At 46.2% G+C, this 24811-nt stretch overlaps 1 protein-coding gene and 1 long non-coding RNA gene across 10 annotated transcripts in view; one reads left to right on the forward strand and one right to left on the reverse strand.

Annotated features, from left to right (window-relative positions):
* Positions 1–24811, reverse strand: part of gtf2ird1 (GTF2I repeat domain containing 1) — a 237864-nt gene that overhangs the window by 160263 nt on the left and 52790 nt on the right. For 8 of the 9 annotated variants that reach the window (XR_005462554.1, XM_038813774.1, XM_038813778.1 and 5 more), the window contains exon 2: positions 9295–9435. The exons of the other annotated variant lie outside the window; for it this stretch is intronic. Coding sequence is in view for 7 of the 8 variants with exons in the window: in XM_038813774.1 (XP_038669702.1) it covers positions 9295–9429 (135 nt within the window). In the remaining variant the exon portion in view is untranslated. The remainder of the gene's footprint in view (positions 1–9294; positions 9436–24811) is intronic. 9 annotated transcript variants of the gene reach the window in all.
* Positions 15633–19889, forward strand: LOC119974677. Its single transcript, XR_005462555.1, has 2 exons — positions 15633–16098; positions 19715–19889. It is a non-coding gene; the product is annotated as an uncharacterized LOC119974677 (long non-coding RNA).

Below are 24811 nucleotides of genomic sequence, written 5' to 3' on the forward strand. Positions count from 1 at the left end.
ACCCATGTCCACTTTTTTATTTTGACACAGTTGAAGATCGGAAAAATTCATATCTGTCTTTCGGACTCTTAATCCATAATTTTCTAATCTCTGGAGTCAAGCATCTTCCTCATTCTTTCTGGTCACCAAGACGTTGTCTAAGTAACACTGAACTCCGTCTAATGCTTAAAATTTGGTCCAAAGCTTGTTGGAACAATTCTGGTGTGGAAGTGATGTCAAATGATAATCATTTATATCGAAATAACCCTTTGCGTGTCACGATCGTCAAGATCTGTTGTGAATCTGGATCCACATTCATTTGAAGGTATGCTTGACAAGAGGTCGATTTCAGCCACCCCAGCAAATAGCTCATCAATCAGGGGTAAAGGGTACTGTTGTGCACACAACACAGGATTAAAAGTGACTTTCAAATCGCCACAAAGATGTACAGATTCGTCCTTTTTCATCACGGGTGCAATCGGCGTGGCCCAATCACTCGTTGATGGATTCAAGGACCAGCTGTTCTAATTCTGCCTCTACATTAGGTCTGATTGTGTAAGGCACTGACAGAGCCTGAAAGCATCTCACCTGACTTTCTTCCTTGATCTTCAGCTTTACCAAGATATCCTTTATGCTTCCCAGCTCATCATCGAAGACAATGGCACATTTCTTCAAGATTTTGGGTAGACCTGTTTCGGAATCTTTTCCAGCCAAGTTCTTCCCGTTAGTGCTGGATAATTTCCTTTGACTATGTGCAAGGACAAATCTGCTGTTTGTTCATTTAATTGCACTATTATATCAATAGAGCCCCTCAGCAGAACTACTTCTGGTTCCAGGTCGGCACGGTAGCACAGTGGTTAGCACTGTTGCTTGACAGCGCCAGGGACCTGGGTTCGATTCCCGGTTTAGATCACTGACTGTGAGAAGTCTGCAAGTTCTCACTGTATCTGCATGGGTTTCCTCCAGGTGCTCCGATTTCCTCCGAGATGTCCCAAAAGATGTACTTGTTTGGTGAATTTCGACATTCCGAATTCTCCCTCTATGTACCCGAACGGGTGTGGCGAATAGGAGATTTTCACAGTAAATTCATTGCAGTGTTAATGTAAGCCTACTTGTGACACTAATAAAGATTATTATTATTCTCCAGTGTAGGCTTTTAACACTCTCTTTGAGGGTTGCAGAGCAATATGTCAGCGCTTTTCTTGATAAACAATCTCTGGCACCAGCAAGATGGCTGCCCCAGTGTCCACCACCACCTTCATGTCTGACCATCCAGTAATGGAGTCACCCAATATCGGTGTGTTGCATCAGCAACAGCTAGTACATTTAATGACAGTTCATCTTCGGACTGTGAATCAGGTTCCTTCTCACGTCCTTTTTGTACCACGCAGATACTCTTTCCTTTATCCAGTTTCTCATTTGATTTACATAGAACATAGAACATTACAGCACAGAACAGGCCCTTCGGCCATCGATGTTGTGCCGAGCATTGTCCGAAACCAAGATCAAGCTATCCCACTCCCTGTCATTCTGGTGTGATCCATGTGCCTATCCAATAACCGCTTGAAAGTTCCTAAAGCGTCCGACTCCACTATCACAGCAGGCAGTCCATTCCACACCCTAACCACTCTCTGAGTAAAGAACCTACCTCGGATATCCCTCCTATATCTCCCAACCCTGAATCTTATAGTTATGCCCCCTTGTAACAGCTACATCAACCCGAGGAAATAGTCTCTGAATACCCACTCGATCTATCCCCCTCATCATCTTATAAACCTCTATTAAGTCGCCCCTCATCCTCCTCCGCTCCAAAGAGAAAAGCCCTGATTTATTCTGCTCTTGCTTTTTGTAACTTTTGCCTGAAGTTTTTTCCTCCAACAAGCATCTGCAATGTGGCCCTTTTGCCACAATTTTTGCACACAATGCCTTTGCACCAACAATCCGCTGCTAGGTGCCAGGATTTTTGCACACCTATGGTAAGTGAGTCGGTGTTTGGGTTTGGGTTTCAGCCGACATCCTGTGAATTCTTGTGCTTAAACTCGACTGTTGAGCTTTCTGGCTGCTAATTCCATGGATACAGCAGCTCCCAAAGCTTTCTTTAAGGTCGGGTCGTTTTCGGTTAACAATCGCTTTTGAATAACTTTGCTCCTTAAACCACAGACTAATCTATCTCTGATGGTATCATTTAACACAGGGTTTTCAAAAGTGTGGGTTGTGACCTGTGGGTAGGTCACAGGCGGGTATCGGAAGTGACATAGAGCGATCGTTCACAGCGTTCCAGCGGTCGTCCCGATTGCGAGAGAAGTATCCAACGGCCGCTACCAGCATTCAAATTGAGATTGGCGGCCGCTATAGGCCTTTAAGTAAAACAAAATGAAGCTCTGTGCAGTCTTCCGGCTATAGCGGCAGCAGTGAGCAAGTCAAGCGCCCTGCATGTACACTTGACATCAAGCGCCCTATACGTGCATGCTTTTGGCCTGAAATCACGCAGAGCTTCTTCCATTTTCTAGCTGCTAGCAAGCAAGGCAAGAGGACTGAGAAGATGGATCATTTTGTTACAAGGAAGAGATGGCCAGAGACCCAAATAGTTAGAGTGCCAACTGGTTGTAAGTGGGTCCCGGGAAAGAATGTTTGAAAAACACTGATCTAACACATCACTGAATTTGCCAGTCTTTTCAGGGTAGCTACAAACTGTGCAATTGATTCACCTTCTTCTGGTTGCACTCAGGAGACCTAAACCTTTCTGCAATGACTACAGGTTTCCCTGAATAATGGCCCTGCAATATTTCCACTATTTCATCTTCGGCCTTCGTGCCTGACTTTTCCAGTTGTGCCAGTCTCCGAAGGAGGTTAAATGTTCCACCCCTCCCATTATGCTGAGAAATGTTGGAACTTTTATATCTGCTGCTATCTTGTTTGCTTGGAGAAAATAGTCGAATCGTTCTGTATATGAGCTCCATCACTCTGTATTCATATCAAACAGTCCCACTGCGCCAAAAAACATGTTTCACTATGGAACGAACCTGCGTGTGCACACTGTGCCGTAAATCTTCTGCACTACCTTGCTTCCTTTCACCCCAAAAACAAAGCAAACCTGAACTCAGCCGGTTTTCCTTTAGTGTTTTTCAACACCCTCAATTCTAAATTTGTCGTTGCAGAGTCCTCGTCACTCCCGGTGCTGTTACGGATCATTTCGGGCCCAGTATGTGCGAGTTTCTTTCCAAAGTTGTTTTAGTCCTCAATGATTTTCTGCTCCATCCAGTGGCTACAACCGTTGTTTGGCTCACCCTCTCCATCATCAGCTTTCGTGCAGTGACAGTTTTAACTATCTTTTCCTTTTGGGTGCCCACAATGTTTGCCCACCTCGTCGCCAGTTTTTCATGCGGTAGATTCAATATGAAACCTGCAGGCTTCGGAGGTTCAACCAGAACGTCGGGCGCCATGCAAACAACTAGCTGATCGCGTCACCTGATCAGTCCTTGTTCGACTGCAAAGCCACAAGTGAGGAGCCACTTGTGTGAATACACAACAGCTTAAGAGACTGGGCAATGGAGAACTGTCAGTTTCTCTACTTGTTGGAACTTTTCAGTTGTATTTCTCCTCCTCCTTAAGCTACTGGGCCTTTTGAGGGTGTTGGCGATCATGAACTTCCATTGGATTGGTCCATGATTATGTTTGGCCAAGTGTTTCCGGAGTTTGCCATTGACCTTTGCAGCGAGGCTGACCAAGACCGCTCTTTACCGCCTGCCATCGTGTGTATTGGAAGGATCTACAGGCCGATAATTAACCTGTTTGGCCACATTATGAATGCACCTTCCACAGCCTTCAAACCTTGAAGTGGGACTTGAACCCAGAGTGTTAGGCCAAGAGTTGGGGCGCTTCCCACTGTGCCACAAGACCTCCCTCTATCTCTCTGCACTCGCCTGGGAATTATGGAAGTTTCCCGCTGGTTACGGTCAGCAGGTTAGACCAACAGCACACATTCTGCTTCTTGGCATTAATTCAACTCCAATTTTAAAAGAGTGCCATTAATCTCAGCGCCCCTGTCAAGTCACCTGGAAACTTCATTCAGTGATACCAGCTGGGAGGGAGAGAGATATTGCTAATTACAATGAAAACATTGGCAGGAAACAAATCAGACAAAGAATGGTATTTCCCACCACTGACTGCTACTTAAGTCGAGTTCTGATGAACGGCTATTGACCTGAAACGTTATCTCTGTTTCTCCCTCCACAGATGTTGCCTGACCTGCTGAGTATTTCCAGCATTTTCAGTTTTTACTTCTGATTTCCACCATCCGTAGTATTTTGCCCTTCATTCTGTTTACACTGCCATTCATTTTTGCCTTACCAATATCATAAAGTGCAATTCCAGCACATGTCCAGTGACACAGCGTGCATGAATCTGTCCGTGCCAACATGCAGCAAGATCAGTATAACATTAAAGCTTGGGCTGATAAGCGGCAATCAACGTTCAACAGCATTTCCGTTGCTGAATCTCCCATCATCAACATCCTGGGGGTCCCCCATTGACCAGAAACCGAACTGGGCTAGCCATATAAATATTGTGGCTATTAGAGCACGTCAGAGGTTAGGAATTCTGTGGGAGTAACTCATCTCCTGACCTTGACCGCCATTTTCAACAACAAGTCAGGAGTGTGATTGCGTGGGCGAGTGCAGCTCCAACAACACTCAAAAAGCTCAACACTATTCTGGACAAAGCAGACCGCTTAATGGGAACTCCAACCACCACCTTCAATATTCACTCTCTCTGCCACTCATGCACAGTAGCAGCACTGTGCAGCAACTCACCAAGACTTTTTTGACAGCACCTTTCAAACCCATGACCTCTACCACCGAAAAGGACGAGATGGATGGGAACACCATTACCTGGAGGCTCACCTCCAAGCCACTCACCATCCTGATCTGGAACTATTGTGATGAATCTCGGAATTTTTTTATAAATCGCATTATATATGTCTGTACAGTAATGTTACTAAAAGCCTGAGTTAAGGTATATATATTTGTTGTAGTAATATTTTTTTAAAATCCTGGTTTAACCTACAGGCAGGCGATGTGTCTGCAAAATATGCAATTAAGTTGTCGTAAAAAATGAGATCATCATTTGTTCCAACCATGTATATGTTTAAAAGGGAGGCCTAATGGACTTTTGTTTATAGAAAGAAGAGTCCCTGGAGAGCAGATAGTCTGAGGCCTTGTATTTAGACGTGGGTAAGCAGGTCGAGGATCGGAGTGGGATAAAGATTATGTAATTAATGGGAGGAGCCAGGTCTGTAGCAGGCAGTTTAGATTTTAGTTTTGCTTGGAGCTTGAATCTGAACAGGGGCTGTTTTCCAAAGGCTAAGGTTAAGGAGTAATCTCCCAAAGACAGCAAGACATGCAGCTCGTGTCTAAATGGGTTTTCTCTCTCTCTTCAAGCGGTCTTTCCAAGAAATCTCTATCTAGAGAACAGCAAGTATCCCTGTATTTACTAACTTTACTTTAAGCGGCTTTTGACTCGTGATAGGCTTTGCTTATTTGGAAATAGAGGACCTACCAGTTAGAAGTTAAAGTGTTTCCTTTTATTGTTAAGAATTGTTTAACTGTTAATTGAAAAGCTATTTTCTGTAATGTTAATGTATTGACACCTGTGATAAGAATGAAATTTGTTTTAATACAAAGGATACCTACTGGTCAGTGGAATCACTTCCGGAGTGAAGTATTCTTTCCTCACAATTTTACAAATTTAAAAATAGTGTTTGGGGTACTTGTCCGATATCCTAACATATGCTGGGATCTGGCCCGGGATTTTAACACTATATTGTCACTCTTTTACTGTCACTGGGCAAAAAAACTGGAACTCCTTCCCTAACAGCATGGTGGGTGTACCTACAAGACACGGACTGTAGCAGTTCAAGAAGGCAGCTCACCACTAACTTCCCGAGGGCAATTAGGGATGGGCAGCAAATGGGCCCAGCCAACAATGCTCATATCCCATAAGCGAATATAAAATAAAAGTCAAACATTAGAAAATGTATGTGCCTCTATTAGTCAGGCTTGTGGTGATTAAACAGGGTATAATAGATGATATGAACAAAAGATATTTAGGAAACAACGAGGGGGCAGTTGGAGACAGCCGGAGGCCAGAGAAGGACTGGTGAAATCAGCAAACACGTGGAAGAGAAGATTTGATGCAGGAAAATGAGAACGGCTATATTTTTGCTCGGAAGAATGGAGAGAGGCAATAGAAGATAAATGGTGCAATGTTTTAAGGAGATGTAGAGACAGAGAGACCCGAGAGTGTATGTACACAGACCTTTGAAAGTGGTGGACCAAATCGTAAAGGCTGTTTACAAAGCATTTCGGTGGGCAGCACAGTGGTTAGCACTGCTGCCTCACTGCGCTGAGGACCCGTGTTTGATCCCGGCCCCGGATCATTATCCATGTGGAGTTTACACATTCTCCCCATGTCTGTGTGGGTGTCACCCCCACAACCCAAAGATGGGCAGGGTAGCTAAATTGCCCCTTAATTGGAAAAATGTTAAAAAACAAAGCAGTTGGGATCCTTGGCTTTATTAATAGAGGTATGGGGTACAAAAGGAAGTTATGTTAAACAGTCATAAAACACTGGTTAGGCCTCAGCTAGAATATTATGTTCAGTTATGGGCCCCGCACTGTCGGAACCGCACAGAGGCCCCAGAGTGGATGCAGAGGTAATTTACCATGCTGGTACCTGGGATGAAGGACTTTGGTTACATGGAGAGGCCCGAGAAGCTGGGACTGCTCTCCTTAAGTGTACAGAAGGTTGAGAGGAAATTTGATATGAGTTCTTCAAAATTGTGAATGGCATGGATTGAGTCAATAAGCTGAAACTGTTTCCAGTGGCAGAAGGGCAGATAACCAGAGAAACACAGAATTAAGATGATCGGTAAAAGAACCAGAGTTGACATGAGGTAGCATTTTGTTTAATGCGGTGATTTGTTATGATCTGATGTGAGAGGATGGAAGGAGACCCAATTGTAACTTTCAAAATGAAACTGGATAAATACTTGAGGAACATAAAATAAATGGAAATAGGCAGGGGTGGAGGGGGCCAGGTTATGACCAGGGAAGTGGGGTTAAAAGGATAGCACTATCAAAGAGCTAGTATGCCTCCTTCTGTGGTGTATGTCTCCAGGTTTCTGTCTTGTGTATGTTATTTTCTGACTCTGTGGAGGTGATTTTCACCTCATCTCTAGGGCCACTAAACAAACCTCCCAATTTCCACTTCCTGTGGTCAGCAAGTGAGCGTTTCTCTAGAAAGGGGCGAGTGATCTGTCCTGGCGTTTTACTGCATCAGTGGTGACGATGAAACTCCTTTTCCCCTGACCGTCAGTAAATTTATAACCACAGACCTTTATTCAAAAAAGTTAGAACTTTTCTGCCTCATTTTAGTTTGAAATTTTAGGATAAAAACAAGCTCGCCGGCAGATAGGCGCTAAAAAAAAATCCCAGTTGGCCAGTGTGCCAATTTCCTATGTCCATCCAAGCCTCTGGTCCTTTTTACGGAGGCCGGTTGGTGGACCATGGGAGAAGGGGGGTTGGTGGGGGGGGGGAAATGGCAGGTAGCTGGCATAGCTCCTTAAGGTCAATTAAAAGAAGCTGACAGGGATTTTCCATTCAGCCTTCAGGTCCCCATGGGGACATGGGGCCAGTTTAAGTGCCATGGAATGGGGGGGGGGGGGGAAGAGAGAGAGAGAGAGAGTTTCCTTCGTTCCCCCACTAAAGGCCCTCACTGGAAATATTCCCCATTTTAAATCTCTCTCGGAAGCTGTCCTGTGGAGAGGATGCCCAGCCCGTCCATTTTGAAGCTCCCTCCCTCACTTGCCTTCCTTCGCAGGCTCCTCCCCCTTTCAAGTTGAAAGGTCTCGGATTGGCCGTCCAGCTTCAAAAGCCTGCCCTTTGAGAGTCGAACTGTGCGACTGATTTCACTGGGTGGGCTTCTGATCCACATTTCATTTTCTCTTTCCAATTAAAGGACAATTTCGCGTAGTCAATCCACCGACCATGCACAACCTTGGGTTGTGAGGGTGAGACGCAACCAGACATGGGGAGAACGCGCAAACTCCAGGACAGTGACCCGGGGCTGGGATCAAACCCGGGTCCTGGTGCCATGAGGCAGCAGTGCTAACCACTGCACCACCGTGCTACCCCTGATACACATTTCAGCCTGACAGCCAAAGCCCAGAGGGAAAATCCTAATCATCATAATGAATAATCTTCATTAGTGTCATAAGTAGGCTTACATCAATGAAGCTTCTGAGAAAGTCCCCTAGTCACCACACTCTGGCGCCTGTTCAGGTCCTGACGTAGAATTCCGAATGTCCAATTCACCTAACAAGCCGTCTTTCGGGACTTGTGGGAGGAAACCGGAGCACCCAGAGGAAACCCACGCAGACATGGGGAAAATGTGCAGACTCCGCACAGACAGCAACCCAAGCTGGGAATCAATCCTGGGTCCTTGTTGCTGTGAAGTAGCAGTGCTAACCACTGTGCTACCTGCCTCCAAGAATTGTTTATAGCTGTTTTTCCTCTCTCCCCTTCTCTCAAAGTTTTGAGAGTTTTCTGTTTTTTTCCCTCCAGAACTAACATCTGCTGGGAATTTGCTCCATAGGACACCTGCTTACACTGTGGCATGATGGGAAATGTAAGCCCATGTGCTTGCTGGGTCATGATTTATGGACAACGGACCCCCCCCCCCCCCTACCCCCGACCCCCCCAACCCACAGCCAGTGATAGGCGCTAAAGAACCCAATCTGCAGGAGCTTCAAAGATGTTGAGCCTCTGAACAAAAGCATCGCTCAAAATACCGAAATATACAAACCAATTCTACAGGCAAGATGAATCATGCTGCAAGAAGTGTAACTTTGATACATTTAAGAGTGAAACAAAAACAGGGAATAAGAAGGTCACCTACTACTGGGACAATGTGAGTAGAAATGGGCAGAGCAGCAAAGGAATCTAGGGGTACGGAGAAACAAATGGCCAAAGGTAGCAACACAGGTTAATAAAGAGATATTTTAAAAAAATAATAAACCAAACAGTAAGATTCATTTCTGGAGAGGGGTAGAACTGAAACGTAGAGAAGCAATGTTAAACTGATATCGAACGTTAGTTAATGACTACACTTGGAGTAATGGGCACTTATCTGGTCCCCTTATTATCAGAAAGATGGAGACACTGGAGAGGGTGCTAGAAAGATTCACACAGTTGATACCAGAGCTGAGATGTTATAATTATCAGGCAAGACTGTCCTACTGGAGCAGATTGCACTGACCATTGAGTCCAAGGCAGACACCAAGCTGGTGATAATGTCCTTCTTGTCTGAGAAGCTCTGAACTCCACACATAAGTAGTTGCTCGTGACAATTATTACTCCTGGTTCCTTCTTCAAGACTCCCTATATGTGCCATGTTTACCTGTGGAAACAGATAACAGCAAGAAAACATCCATTACTGAAACTGGAGGCCTTTTCTGTGTCGCATTACACTGCCTGTGTCCCACCTCCCACCCCCACCACCCCACCCTGTCAGAGGACAACAAAGAACCATCAGGCTGGTTGCAAATCACATCATTCATAAACGAAGTGGCTGTCAATTCAGTGGTCTGAACTTGTTTCCTATTGTTGAAAATGTATTGACGCTGCAAATTACCTTCTTGTTGCCAAGATATATATATTAATAAAATACAATTCTCAACTTCTTGCCAATTTTGTCCCACGCCCTCTCCTTGCGGTATTGACTTGTTGCTGAGATACAGTTCCGACAGCCTCTGGTCAAAATGTTTTTTGAATATATATTTGTTATTGAGATGTGAGCACCACGAGCAAGGCCAGCACTTGTTGCCCATACCTAATTGCCCTTGGGAAGGGCGAGTCGCCTTCTATCAAATGCAGGTACACCTACAGAGCTGTTAGAGAGGGAAATCCAGGATTTTGATCCAGCGACTTCATAGAATCATAAAATTCCGACCATGGAGAAGAGGTCATTCAGCCCGTTGAGTCTGCACCGACCCTCTGAAAGGGCACCCTACCTAGGTTCACTCCCCCACCCTATCCCAGTAACCACATAACCTTACCTAACCTACACATCTTTGTGAAACTAAGGAGCAATTTAGCATGGCAATCCACCTAACGTGCACATCTTTGGACTGTGGGAGGAAATCGGAGGACCCGGAGGAAACCCAAGCAGACACGGGGGAGAAAGTTCAAACTCCACATAGACAGTCACCCAAGGTCAGAATTGAACCGGGTCCCTGGCGCTGAGTGCTAACCATTGTGCCAACTCTGACACCTTTCCCAAAGTCCATACATTTATGCCTGAGCTTGAACAGCGACTGTCAGTGGGAGTCACAGCTGAACATGGTCCCCGGCCCCAAACGGAATCATTCCTGAATAGTGAGGTGTGGGAAGACCAGCTGATTTCCTCCCTCCATGCTGAGGTCTGTACAAGTCAGGTATTGCTGGCTTGGTTGATAGCCCGGTGGGGTAGGTACTGCGTGTGTTGGTTAGCTCAGTTGGCTGGATGGCTGGTTTGTGATGCTGAGCGATGCCAACAACGTAGGTTCAGTTCCCGTACCAGCTGAGGTTATCCATAAGGCCCCATCTTCTCAACCTTGTCCCCTTGCCGGAGGTGTGGTGACCCTCAGGTTAAATCACCACCGGTCAAGTCTCTCTCAAAGAGGAGAACATTCTGTGGTCCTCTGGGATTATGGCGACTTTCTTGATGTGGGGGAGTAGCAAATGTTCCAGCACGGTCCTCCATCAGATGCTGGTTTGCCGGACGGGTAATCTTAAATCAAGAAAAGGAGCAAAGTAGATTGACTGCACAATTCCAACAAAGGGTCAGCACTCTGATCATCTCTGACCTGCTATCTCAACCAATGTTGCCTGTTGAATACTTCCTGTGCTCTGCTTCTTTGAGATATCTGCAGTTTTTCTGTTCACTGCCGACTGCTTTAGTTTCATTATAGCTCAAAGTCTAACACCAACTTTTATCTTTGCCATCTCCAATGTCAACTCCTTCAGAAACACTAACTTTCCCTTCCTCTCCGACTGCAAACCTCTCCGCCCCCTCCACCCACCTCTCTCCCAGCCAATCACACACACACACACAACAGGTAGCTGTGTGGGTCTCCTTGAAATCAAAACGAGAGAGAGTGTGAGGAGGGATTGAAGGTACGGGGATGGTGATTTTAAAACAATCAATTCAGAAATGTTTGCACCATTGGTTCCAACAATCTTGATGTGAATCACCTTCACATTCACTTCCTTAAAGGGAAATCCCCCCCCCCCCCCCCCCCGACCCAGCCTCCTCTGTTAGAATATCTGCGGGTTGCATGCACATAGTTACATTCCTGTGACCTTGCGATCTGAGTGAATCACATACTCTGGTTACTGAACTGTGCAGGACTTTCCTGCTACATTTTGCAGAGGCAGGTTGTCATGCCCTTTTAACCAGTTAATGGGCCTGATGTAATTGCCAGAGCAACAAAAAGCACTTGACACTGAGCCTCAGGAGGAGACTTTTTTTAAACAATATAAATTTAGAGTACCCAATTCATTTTTTCTAATTAAGGGGCAATTCAGCGTGGCCAATCCACCTACCCTGCACATCTTTGGGTTGTGGGGGCGAAACCCACGCAAACACGGGGAGAATGTGCAAACTCCACACAGACAGTAATCCAGAGCCGGGATCGAAACTGGGACCTCGGCGCCGTGAGACAGCAGTGCTAACCACTGCGCCATCATGCTGTCACAAGTAGACTTACATTAACACGACGATGAAGTTACTGTGAAAAGCCCCTAGTCACCACATTCCAGCGCCTGTTCGGGTACACGGAGGGAGAGTTCAGAATGTTCAAATTACCTAACAGCACGTCTTTCGGGACTTGCAGGAGGAAACCGGATCACCCGGAGGAAACCCACGCAGACACAGGGAGAACATGCAGACTCCGCACAGACAGTGACCCAAGCCGGGAATCGAACATGGGTCCCTGGTCCTTTGAAGCAACAGTGCTACTGTGCCGCCCAAAGGAGAGATAGTACAAATCCCAATTAAATCAAAGAAATATCCGAAAGGAGGAGAGAGGCAGATGGGGTTTGTACGGGGATTCCAGGGCTTTGGGCCTGGGCAGCTGAAGGCTCGGCCATTAATACCAGAATAAAGGAACTCAAGAGATCAGGATTGAAGCAACGCCAGATGTCTTGAAGTTTTGTGAGCCTGGAAGATGGTTTGGAGATAGGCAGGGACGAGGCCGTAGGGGATTTAAAAAATTCAAATTAAGGGACAATTTTGCGTGGCCAATCCACCTACCCTGCATATCTTTGAATTGTAGGGGTGAGACCCCACACAGTATGTGCAAATTGCACACGGACAGTGACCCGAGGCCGGGAATGCTAACCACTGTGCCCCGCCATGGAGCGATTTGAACACAAAGGATGAGAGTTTTAATTTTGAGGCTTTGGTGGACCTGGGGTCAAGGTAGGTTGGCGAGCACAGGTCACAGGTCACCCTGTCCTCCTAGCAGGAGAGCACATGGCCAGTTAAAGTACTGAAGCATCATCTCCAAAGTAAAGCTTCTCTGTTCAACACTGAATGTACCTGTACATGCCCACACATTGACAGAACATGCCCGTATATGTCCGCATATTGACAGAATATAGCCGCACATGTCCACGCCTTGATAGAACATGCCTGTATATGTCCGCATATTGACAGAATATACCCATACATGTCCACACCTTGACAGAATATACCCATACACGCCCACACATTGACAGAATATACCCTTACATGCCCACACATTGACAGAATATACCCTTACATGCCCACACATTGACAGACGTATACTGCACATGCCACCAAGTGGTACTAGATACCTTGGCACCATGAGCTGATTCCCAGTTCACAGAATCACAATTGTTACAGCACGGAGGTGGCCATTCGGCCCATTATGCCTCTGTTATCTCTCCCACTGAGCAGTTTACCTAGTGCCGTTTCCCTGCCTAGTCGAGCTGCAAAAAGCCAGGCATGTCCGTCGTGGGAAGGGAAGGGTTTAAACACTCCTGCCGTGACCCCTTCATTCTTTCAAAGCTATTTCTGCCCCCACAGGGAGGACTGCTCCTTTCAGGAATTCGTAGGGTACAATCTCCTACTGTGGTCTGTGGAAATCAGATTTAACAGCATAAATGCTGGGAGCTACAACACAAATGCCGCAAACTGAATACGACGAGCCATGTAAAAGTGACCTTTGCCACAATGTCGCCCTGTCTCCCCTCACCTTTACCCCACCCTCAACCCCATACTTCATACATTCCCTGGGCCACAGCACAATACTCACACGGAGGTTGCCAACTCTGGCATTGTACAAGGAAGCAAACTGACAGGAACTGTCAGAGGAATTTGCAAACCCTGGAGATCAACAGATAAAAGAGTGATGCAGATAGTCAGAGGCTATTACAGGGAGGATAATCTCACAACTGACTCCAGGTCAGATTTTGCAGGATCCTCTCCACATGAGCTACATGCTACAATCAGCAAACTCTGGGGATGGACAGGCAGATGTTGGTTTGAGGACGTGTCGCCTAGGTAACCAAGGCAGTGGCCCACCTTCAACAACGTGTGGTACGTCTAAATCAGGGGTGGGCAAACTACGGCCCGCGGGCCGCATGCGGCCCGCCAAAGGTATTTCTGCAGCCCACCAAGTCATTAAAAAAAAAAAAAAAAATTTTTTTTTTAAAAAAGATTTTTTAAAAAAAATTTTTTTTTAAGGTTAATGGGGGGGGGGGGCTGTTGGGTTACTTACTGGTATAGGGTGGATACGTTGACTTGAGTAGGGTGATCATTGCTCGGCACAACGTCGAGGGCCGAAGGGCCTGTTCTGTGCTGTACTGTTCTATGTTCTATATGAGGCGCCCAGAATCATAACCGGGTGAAGTAATTATTTTACTTAATATACTATGCGGCCCTTTGTGAATTGTGAATTTCTGAATGTGGCCCTTGCACGGAAAAGTTTGCCCACCCCTGGTCTAAATAGTCCATGCGGCAAAAACAGGGCAGCAATACAAAGTGCCCTGCCAGAACATGGGCATGCCTCTGCAAGTAGAGAAACTCTGGGCAGTTGCCAGAATGCTGTCCATTCTCCCTCGGTGATATTCTACTAACCTTACAATGAAGTACTGTTCAGCTGCATTATAAAACAGGATTGCAAAACTGTGCAAAGTATCATGCACATTCATCTCAATGACTCTTTGGGGGTCAACATGCCTCTACCTCGCTCATGCCCAGGATCCGCGCACAGCCAAGACAACATTCCATTCACCTTGATCCAATCAGCTCGACTGCTGCTTCAGAAAGGACAAGCCTCGTTCTCCGGGAGACTCGAAAGGAGCCTTTCTGCTTTGTAAAAAAAAAAATCAACCCTGCTCCACCACACCTCCCCATCAATAGCAGCACGGTTTGAAGGGTGATCAGCCACCTGAGAAGAGCCTCAGATGTTGAGACATCTGGGCTTTACACCCAATCCCACAGCTCGCACGCCAGGCTTCAATCTGTCATGCCAACATTGGGCTCTCCTCAACCGTTTCTACACTGGCCAAGACATTTGGGCGGCAAACTGGACGGAACAAGTGGGGTCTTGCAGGGGATCTGGGCTGCTGTAGCTGTGGGCACCCAAATCAACGATTGACATCATTAAAGACTGCCCCCTGACAAAATTCAGCAGAGGGCTGAGAGATCTTCATTTAGCCGCGGTGGAAGCTATTTCCTGGCTTGGCGCTTATCGTACCCACTGGAGGGGGGAAAAAAAGGTGTCCTCACTGTAAATGAGCTGACCTTACATTGTGGGTCGACTCCCTGTAATACATTTGTCCCCAGTCTGAAAAACACAATTAGCAGCCCCAACTTGGATGAAACCCTGGGAGCCACAACCCATCACGGGCTCACACAATGAGTGAATTGGGCATTCTCTATTCTCCCTCAGTGTACCCGAACAGGCACCGGAATGTGGCGACTAGGGGATTTTCACAGTAACTTCATTGCAGTGTTAATGTAAGCCTACTTGGAACACTAATAAAGATTATTATTATTATTATTAAAGGAATGACCTGTAATTGCCTGTTGCCTTTGTGGGCAGCATGGTAGCATGGTGGTTAGCATAAATGCTTCACAGCTCCAGGGTCCCAGGTTCGATTCCCGGCTGGGTCACTGTCTGTGTGGAGTCTGCACGTCCTCCCCGTGTGTGCGTGGGTTTCCTCCGGGTGCTCCGGTTTCCTCCCACAGTCCAAAGATGTGCGGGTTAGGTGGATTGGCCATGCTAAATTGCCCGTAGTGTCCTAAAAAATAAGGTTAAGGGGGGGTTGATGGGTTACGGGTATAGGGTGGATACGTGGGTTTGAGTAGGGTGATCATTGCTCGGCACAACATCGAGGGCCGAAGGGCCTGTTCTGTGCTGTACTGTTCTATTCTATTCTATTCTTAAGTGTTGTCTAGTATTTACCTTGGCTGAAGAATTAATCTGTAACCAATAACCATCAATAACTCTGTTCATACAAAAATCTTTTTGTTATTCTCCTGTGTTTACCTCAAGGCCCTTCAAGTGATTGAGTAATAGAGTACTTCGCTGTCTGAAGTTCACACTGTTTATGTTAACCTTGAAGTTAATGAAGGGGTGCCACGGAGCTGCCAGTACGACAAACTCATCCCAGCTAATTACACGTTAAACATTTGCCAATCTCCTGCGCTACAATTAAACTGGAAATCGGTGTGATTCAGAAAAAGCAAACTTAGCAACTCGTCTCAATAACAAATGCTGCAGAGGAAATGTGGTGAGGTGGGTGATAGAATCTCAGGGAGAAGGAGAAAAGGAAGGCCCCAAGACCAGATGGAAAGAAGCGCTGGTGAGAGAATTAAAAGCAGCAGGAACAGGCGACTAACAGGAGAAGGCGGAGGAGATGGAAGAGGGAGAACAGGAGGGCGAACAACCAGCGTTGTGGTGACGGCAAGAAAATGAGAGAAGCTGAAAGAAGAACAACAAACGCTGCAGATTTAGAAACACCCAAGGGCTGAATTTTCACAGTCAAGGTGATCAAGGCTCATTGAGTCTGCACCTGCCCTTGGAAAGAATATCCTACTTCAGCCCACGCCTTCATCCTATCTCCGTAACCCAGTAGCACCACTTAACCTTTTGGACACGAAGGGCAATTTATCATGGCTAATCCACCTATCCTGCACATCTTTGGACTGTGGGAGGAAACCGGAGCACCCGGAGGAAACCCACGCAGACACAGGGAGTAAGTGCAAATTCCACCCAGACAGTCACCTGAGGCCAGAATTGAATCTGGGACCCTGGAGTTGCGTGGCAGCAGTGCTAACCACTGTGCCACCGTGTTACAATGCATGCTACAAGCCACATATATTCACATGCAAGGCCCTGTCCTTTGCAGACAGAAGGAGCATGTCCCCATTTTGTGCCTTTTCCAACTAACCAAAAGCTTGGGGAACAGTCATTCCCCAGGGCAATTCCTTGACCGATCCGAATTGACCTACCCACTGGGCAGTTAACTGTTCCATGCTGCATTTGCCATGGCAATGCCTCGACCAATCAATGTCCACTTATAATAATCATCTTTATTAGACTGACCACTTGGAGTTTCACTAGTATATAAGTGAATGTTAAAGTCAGCTGACCTCAGACTGGCTGGAGGAAGTTAAGAGAAAGGTTGCTTCGCATGATTTTACTGTTTTTCATCGAATAATAATAATATTTATTGTCGCATGTAGGCTTACATTTACACTATAATGAAGCTACTGTGAAAATCCCCTAGTCGCCACATTCCAGCGCCTGTTCGGGTACAATGGGAGAATTCAGAATGTCCAAACTACCTAACAGTACGTCTTTTGGGACTTGTGGAAGGAAAACCATGCAGACACAGTGAGAAGGTACAGACTCCGCAGAGACAGCGACACCGATGAAGATTATTAATATAATTATTAGGATTTTCCCTCTGGGCTTTGGCGGGATTAGATCAGTGTGAGCCTGGCACATGATGAGGACGTGTTGTCTCTACTCAGAGCATCCTCCCATAGACCTGCCTCGAGCTCCTTACCCAGCTCATCTCCCCACTTGTGCTTTACCTACCCTGTCTGGACTCCCTCCCACTCCATCAGCTTTTTATAATTTTCCGAGACCTTTGAGCTCTTTAGAAATTTTCGAGACCTTGTATTGTGTCAGGATTGATTTAGGTAGTGGTTTATTGAACTGTAGTCAAATAAAATCTGGGAAAATTTTGTGCATCGATCAGAAATTGTGAATGGGAAATGGTTGATGTATTGGAGTTCTGGAAGTGGGCTGGTACGGCAGCACAGTGGTTAGCACTGCTGCCTCACACAGCACCAGGAGCTCGGGTTCAATTCCGGCTTTGGGTGACTGTCTGTGTGAGGTTTGCACATTCTCCAAGTATCTGTGTGCATTTCCTCCAGGTGCTCTGGTTACCTCCCACAGTCCAAAGATGTGCGGGTTAGGTAGATTGGCCACACTAAATTGCCCCTTACTGTCTAGGCTCGATGGGAGTTACAGGGATAGGGCGGACGAGTGGGGCTAGGTGGGGCGTTCTTTCTGTGGTTGTTTCAGACTCAATGGGCCGAATGGCCTCATTCTGCACTGTAGGAACTCCAAGGTTCTATGGTTCATCAGCTGCCATTAAAGGCTGAGTTAATCTCAGACAATTTAATTATGGAGAAGGACAAATATGCATCCTATTTGTAAGTGCACAATGTGTGCAAGGGATTTAATATAATCACAGGTAGCCTACAGCTGGTCACTTGTCCAGGAGATTCCAGCACAATCCTGGATGGTTGACAACCCCCAGGGACAATGAGAAAAACCGTAGTTGGTATGTTGGGATTTGGACAGTATCAGACATGAATTGATCTTGAATCTGATAATCCACAACAATGATCTATCCAAGATAGAAGGTTTTGTGAGATGGCCTGTTAGCCAAAGCATCAGTGATCTAAAAATCAGAGAAACATGTTCCAGAAACACGCACTCAAAATGCTCTGATTAATCCACAAGACAGCAGGTTGTGAAAGATTAACTCTCAACTGAAAATTGGAAAAGCCTCAACAAACAGAAAGCCATTAACCAAATTTGTAACGCAATTATTATAGCACACCTCAAGATAAAACCATGGCCTTCCACAAAAGCTATTGATTAACTAATCCCATATTCACTGGACCAACCTTGCTCTGATCGGGTTAAACTAGGAAATTAAAATGGAAGAAATTAGGACAAATTAGTCAATTGGGAAAGTCAAGCCATCGAATTCGCACACTCTTTCTCCTACAGTATAAAGTAGTTGTGATTGTTTGAAATGCGATATTCCTGCATTTGTCCTGATGAGTGGAAGATGAAAAGCTTCGACAACATGCCTTTTCTATCTGGGCTGGGTGGAGGGAGAGATTTTAGACAGAGAATCCTCCCAATGAATCTCCTTGAAGCCTGTACACATTCAGGTATATTCAAGATGAGGTGTCATCTTCCTCCTATTGCCCTATCCATGCAGTTTTTTAAAAACATTTCGAATATCCAATTAATTTTTTCCAATTAAAGGGCAATTTAGCGTGGCCAATCCACCTAACCTGCACATCTTTGGGTTGTGGGGGAGAAACCCACGCAGACACGGGGAGAACGTGCAAACTCCTCACAGACGGTGACCCAGGGCCGGGATTCGAACCCGGGTCCTCAGCGCCGTAGGCAGCAATGCTAATCACTGTGCCACCGTGCCGCCTTATACATGCAGTTTGAGGCTGTGGCACACCCTCCCAGCTGCAAAGGTTTAACAAATACACACCTATTTGACCAAAGTCTATTGCCTCCATCGTCGCCCCTATGTAACGAATTGGATCATGGACCAACACACGTGAATAAGATAACTCTTTGTATTTTTCTTCACGTTGGTACAAAGAGTATTTTCCTATGCCAAGAGATAATGGAGCACTCACCTCCTTTTCGACAACTCCAATACAAGGTGCAATTTGCCACAGAGTCTGGTTAATCTCCCTTGATGTTCCTCACAGGCAATCTGGAGCTATGAAAATAGCCATTCCCTTTCTGACCACTGTTTGTGGTTAATTAAAATGTTTATTCTTGTTAAACCTGCCTAGATGAGCAGCAGCAGCAAATGCTTTTACATTCTGTGTATTGTAAATATTTGCAGCCACGGTTAATACACAAATTTTGTACTTTCTGATTGCAGCGTCACAAAAGCACATTATGAAGCAGGAAATACCCTACATCTGTATTTTTCTGCAGTGCATGAAGTGGACATGCAAGAACTACCTTAACCTCATAACATTTAATAAGCACAGCTTAAGAGCATTTGTTGTTGCCAGAGGACACTCCTTTAAAAATACTTCAAACATTCCCAATAATTAACATATTCTTGTCCACCAAGTCGAGGACCTTTTTTTATAGTTAAATTCACCGCTTGACTGAATAGGAGGATGATCAATCGTCACAAGCATGGGTTCATTCCAAAACTAAAGATTGGGTGCTAACGTCATTGTTCTGATAACTTGGAAGTTAGTTTGGACACCACGTTGAATGTAAGTGTTGAATATTACATGCACGACAATTGTATTGAAGCACCTCGCATGTAAACAACTTAAATGCCATTGCACTTTCTGTGTTCACCAGCTTGAAATGTTTTATAACATTCCTTCGATTGTATTGAAGCACCTCAAGAGTTCAACATGATCCATGGAGAAAACGTGGATATTACAGTACTCTCTGCGATGGCCATTTTGAAATGTTTTGTAATATTCTTTCAGATATTTTACGAATAAAGTATATTCTTGCGGGGAAAAAAAAAGTCAGTTTCATCACCTCAATCTGTAGGCACGAATGTAAAAGGAAAGGTTACCCCTCACGATTCCCCACTTCCTGGCCACAGGGTAAACATCGAGAGAGAATAAAGCCACCTTCCTGTTGTGAGAAAATACTGTGGGGTCAATTTGAAACAATGCAAAATCTTCACACAAGCAACTCCACTATAGCCTACCAAATTTAAGCTTTTCATTTGTTGAAACTTAATCCCCAAGCTCTGGATTTCCGAAATTAGAATATGTGTTTATATAGTGCCTTTAAAAAGATAAAACATCCAAAGATGCTTCCTTTAATTTTTAAAAATAAATTTACAGTACCCAATTATTTTTTTTCCCCACTTAAGGGGCAATTTAGTGTGGCCAATCCACCTAACCTGCACATTTTTGGGTTGCGGGGGGTTAGACCCACGCAGACACGGGGAGAATGTGCAGACTCCACACGGACAGTGACCCGAGGCCGGGTTTTGAACTCTGGTCTTCAGCGCTATATGCAGCAGTGCTAACCACTGCATCACCTTGGGGCATTATGAAGCAAAATATAATGCTGATTCCCGTGAGATATTCCGGAAGAGCAAGGGCATGGAGGAATTGGATAGCAAAGCTGGAGAATTTTAAAATCAAGGTGTTGCTTAACTCGAGAGCTAAGGTAGGTCAGTGCATGCAGGGTTTGGAGTCAGGATAAAAGGTAGCAGAATTGTTTACTGAGCGTAGGACATGGGCAAGGACAAAGGCAGGAGTGCTTTGGGATAATCATGTCTCGAGGGGAAATGGCTTGAGCGAATGTACAGTAGCAGGCAAGCTGAGGCAAGGCCAGAGTCAGATTTGCTACTGGGTACAGATGGACAGTCATAGTGTTGGAGTGGACGTGGTCATCTCGATATAACACCCATGGTGGAGAACAGTCTTGTTCAGCCTCAGGAGGGAAGGAGTTGGTGGATAGGGAGCAAAGTTTATGCCTGGGACTGAAGACAGTGGCTTTGGTCTTGCTAACATTTAACTGAAGGAGGTTTCTACTCATCCAGGACTGGGTGTCAGACAAATAGTCTGACGATTTAGGAAACGGAGAAGTTGAAAGATGCAGTGCTGAGGCAGAGCTGGGTGTCACCAGCGTACACCTGAAAATTTATGTTATGTTTTGGGACAAGGTATCCGAGGGCAGAATGAAGATGAGAAATAGGAGGGGACACAGGGCGGCACAGTGGTTAGCACTGCTGCCGCAAAGTGCCAGAGACCGGGTGTGGTTCCGACCTTGGGTGACTGTGTGGAGTTTGCACTTTCTCCCCATGTCTGTGTGGGTTTCCTCCGGGTGCTCCAGTTTCCTCCCACAGTCCAAAGATGTGCAGGTTAGGTGGATTGACCGTGCTAAATTGCCTCTTTGTGTCCAAAAAAAAGGTTAGGTAGGGTTACAGGGATAGGGGAGTGGGCCTAGGTAGGCTGCTCTTTCAGAGGGTCAGTGCAATCCTGATGGCTTTCTTCTGCACTGTAGAGATTCCATTCTATGATTCAATAGGACCAGGGATACTTCCTTGGGGGACACCAAAGGTAACTGCGAGAATGGGAAGAGGAGACATTGCATGTGATTCACTGGCATGGATTAGATAAAAAGAGAACCTCCTTTACAAAGCTCCTTAAAACCTAAGCTTTTTTACAAAGACTTTAGTCACCTGTCCAAATGAATACAATAAAGTAAGGACAGTATGTCAACTTTTATAAACATTTGTTAGGTCTCAGCTGCATTATTTTGCCAAATCAGGGCTTCCGAATTTAAGGAGGATGTCAAATCCTTGGGGAGGGTGCAGAGGAGATTTATTCGGATGGTGGTAGGGATGAGGGGCTGGATTCTCCCAAAATGGGACTATGACCCCACGCCGGCGTAAGAACGCTGGACCTTTACTCTGGGGACTCAAGGGAAAAAGTGGAGCTAATTCTCAGCCCTGCAGGGGGCTAGCAGGAACCCGGAGTAAATCTCGCACCTTTAGCTGTGGAAACGGGCCCCCGCACTTCTGGTTCTGAGTCCGAGCATGCATATGGCGGCGGCCCCCGATCGGCTGCACGCTTGAGGATCTGACCGCGCGGATCTCAACTCCGGTCGCCTATAAGGCCCCTGCCCCTGGTGTCAGATGCCCCCCCCCCAACCAGGGCCGCCTTGGGCTGAGTCTGCAGCCGCCACGTGAGCACCCGACCGGCAATGGCAGGTTAGTTCCATGCCGGGAACTCGGCCAGGTGGGAGTGGAGGATCACTGGGCTGGCCTCCATCAATGGCCCCCCCAGCCGCGCGGCGTACTCCGCGATCACGCCGATTCTCAGGTCCCGGAGAATCGGCGGATCGGCGCCGGGCCCAATTTCGGCGTGAAACTGGATTCTCCGCCCCCGCGCTGATCGCGATTTTGGCGCCGGGCTGCGGAGAATCCAACCCGAAGTACTTCAGTCATGTGGAGAGACTGGAGAATCTGGGATTGTATTCCTCGGAGGAGAGAAGGTGATTAGATGATTTGGTATGGGTTGTCCAAAATCAGGAGTTGTCAGAGAAAGCAAGGAGAAACTGTTCACAGAGGCACAGAGACACAGGAGCTGATAACCCAAGGACACAGACTTAAAGCAATTAACCTGAGGAAACTTATTTTACTAAATACACAACTCGTTATTGTAATAACCCTCAAGACACACAGGAATGGCCTGACTGATCTCTCCACGGGGCTTGTGGAATACGTGCTTCCCCGCTTCCGGGCGGAGGACCACCAGCTGGGACTCATCAAATCAACCCTTAAAAGCCGGCCTGTATTGGGTCCGGCGCGATCAATAATCCAGGTTGGGACCTATTTGCTGTCCGTCCAATTGCAGCCTTTACTTTGGCTATAAATAAACCTCAGTTTGAATCACCTTGCTGGATCTCCTGAGCTTTTATCGTTATATAATCTGGAATGCACTGCCTGAACTGGTGCAACTTGTTGGATACAATCTGGTTTTTTTTAAACAAACACAATCTTTTGCATTTGTAGTTTTAAATGGGAACCTTCGATGGTGATGCGCTCCCCCACCACCTCTCCACTTTTTCTCTTTTTTTAATCCAGAGGCAGTGCCGCGTCGTGACAGATTAGCTATCGATTCACCAACTCTCCGGTAGGACTTAAGAAGCAAATTGTTGGAGAAACAGCTTCTGCCCGAGAGGCCACCTATCCCAAACATGCCCACCTCAGAGCTTCGCCATGGGTAAGCCCGCTGGAAGAGGGTGGCACGGTAACACAGTGGTTAGCTAGCATTGTTCCTTCACAGCTCCAGGGTCCCTGGTTCGATTCCCGGCTTGGGTCACTGTCTGTGCGGAGTCTGCACGTTCTCCCAGTATCTGCGTGGGTTTCCTCTGGGTGCTCCGGTTTCCTCCCCCAGTCCAAAGATGTGCGGGTTAGGTGGATTGGCCATGCTAAATTGCCCCTAGTGTCCAAGGAAAAGGTTAGGTGGGGTTACTGGGTTACGGGGATAGGGTGGAGATGTCGGCTTAAGTGGGGTGCTCTTTCCAAGGGCTGGCGCAGACTTGATGGGTCGAATGGCCTCCTTCTGCACTCTAAATTCTATAAATACACCTGGTCACAAAGCACAGCAACATGCTACCACAGGGTTATAACCCCAGTGCGTCACAGCTTCATCAGTGACCTCAATTGCTGCAACTTTTATCAGAACGAGATGACCTCTTCTAATCCCCCAGTGGCCAAGTCCAGGAACCCTCGGCTAAAAATGAACTAATCTCAGCTGGTCAGGACCAGTCAAAACAAGTTTAACTGGTGCCATGGGAAGCAATATACAATTGGGAAACTGCCAGATTTTCCTCAGGATTCGGAATACAGATAGGATCACGATTACTCTGATGCGAACAGGAAAACCACAAATTTCTCAGGTGCAGACAGGTGTCATATTTTGGGCGAGATGGGGGCCCTGTGGGTGCGGATGGAGGTGGGTTCCTGTATGGGGTCAGGGCTGTAAGCTCTGGCCTTTACCGTTCATACCAGGGAAGTACGCAGGTAGTCCTGTGGTGATAGCCACACTGAACATTTGGGGGAAATTCCGACAGCACTTCAAGTAATAATAATAATAATCTTTATTGTCACAAATAGGCTTACATCAACACTGCAGAGAAGTTACTGTGAAAAGCCCCGAGTCGCCACATTCCAGCGCCTGTTCGGGTACACAGAGGGAGAATTCAGAATGTTCAAATTACCTAGCAATATATGTGCAAAAATGACATTGCTTTGTTAATTAGGGGGTAAAAATGAGAAGTTCAAACATTTTGCTAATTTTTCCTTCGTTGCCATGGAAATTACAGCCGTTGTGTTAAAAGAAACTTAATAATTGTCCTCAAAGATTGATGGCTAAATCTTTCATGACCAGGGAGCACGGCACCAAAACTATCAAAGAAGCATCTATTTTACTATCACTAGAACTTCATTCTGTTGAAGCTCTGTACAATGCAATTTTAAACCATATAACTAAAAAAGGTTGGGGAAATACTGGGGGCCGTTTTTCAGCACCATGTCCGAGGTTCTGCATATGGAACTGCTACTGGGTCCCCCTGGAGGCCATATTTCGGGGGTCACACCTGCCGGACCTGCAGACGGGAGTGGGCACAGATGTTTTAGCCGCACGTAGAAATGATCCATATACAAGAAATGGGTATTGAGATAAAGGAATATAAAGGAAGGGTTAAAGCCAGGCAGAAGGAAGATGGGGGGGGTGACACGATGACACAGTGGTTAACACTGGTGCTTCACAGTGCCAGAGACCCAGGTTCAATTCTGGCCTTGAGTGACTGTCTGTGTCGAACATAGAACAGTACAGCACAGAACAGGCCCTTCGGCCCTCGATGTTGTGCCAAGCAAGAAAATCCATCAGGACGTTCCTAATAAGTGCATTTGAGAAG

This window comes from Scyliorhinus canicula, chromosome 12 (genome assembly GCF_902713615.1).
Source record: "Scyliorhinus canicula chromosome 12, sScyCan1.1, whole genome shotgun sequence".
NCBI lineage: Eukaryota > Metazoa > Chordata > Chondrichthyes > Carcharhiniformes > Scyliorhinidae > Scyliorhinus > Scyliorhinus canicula.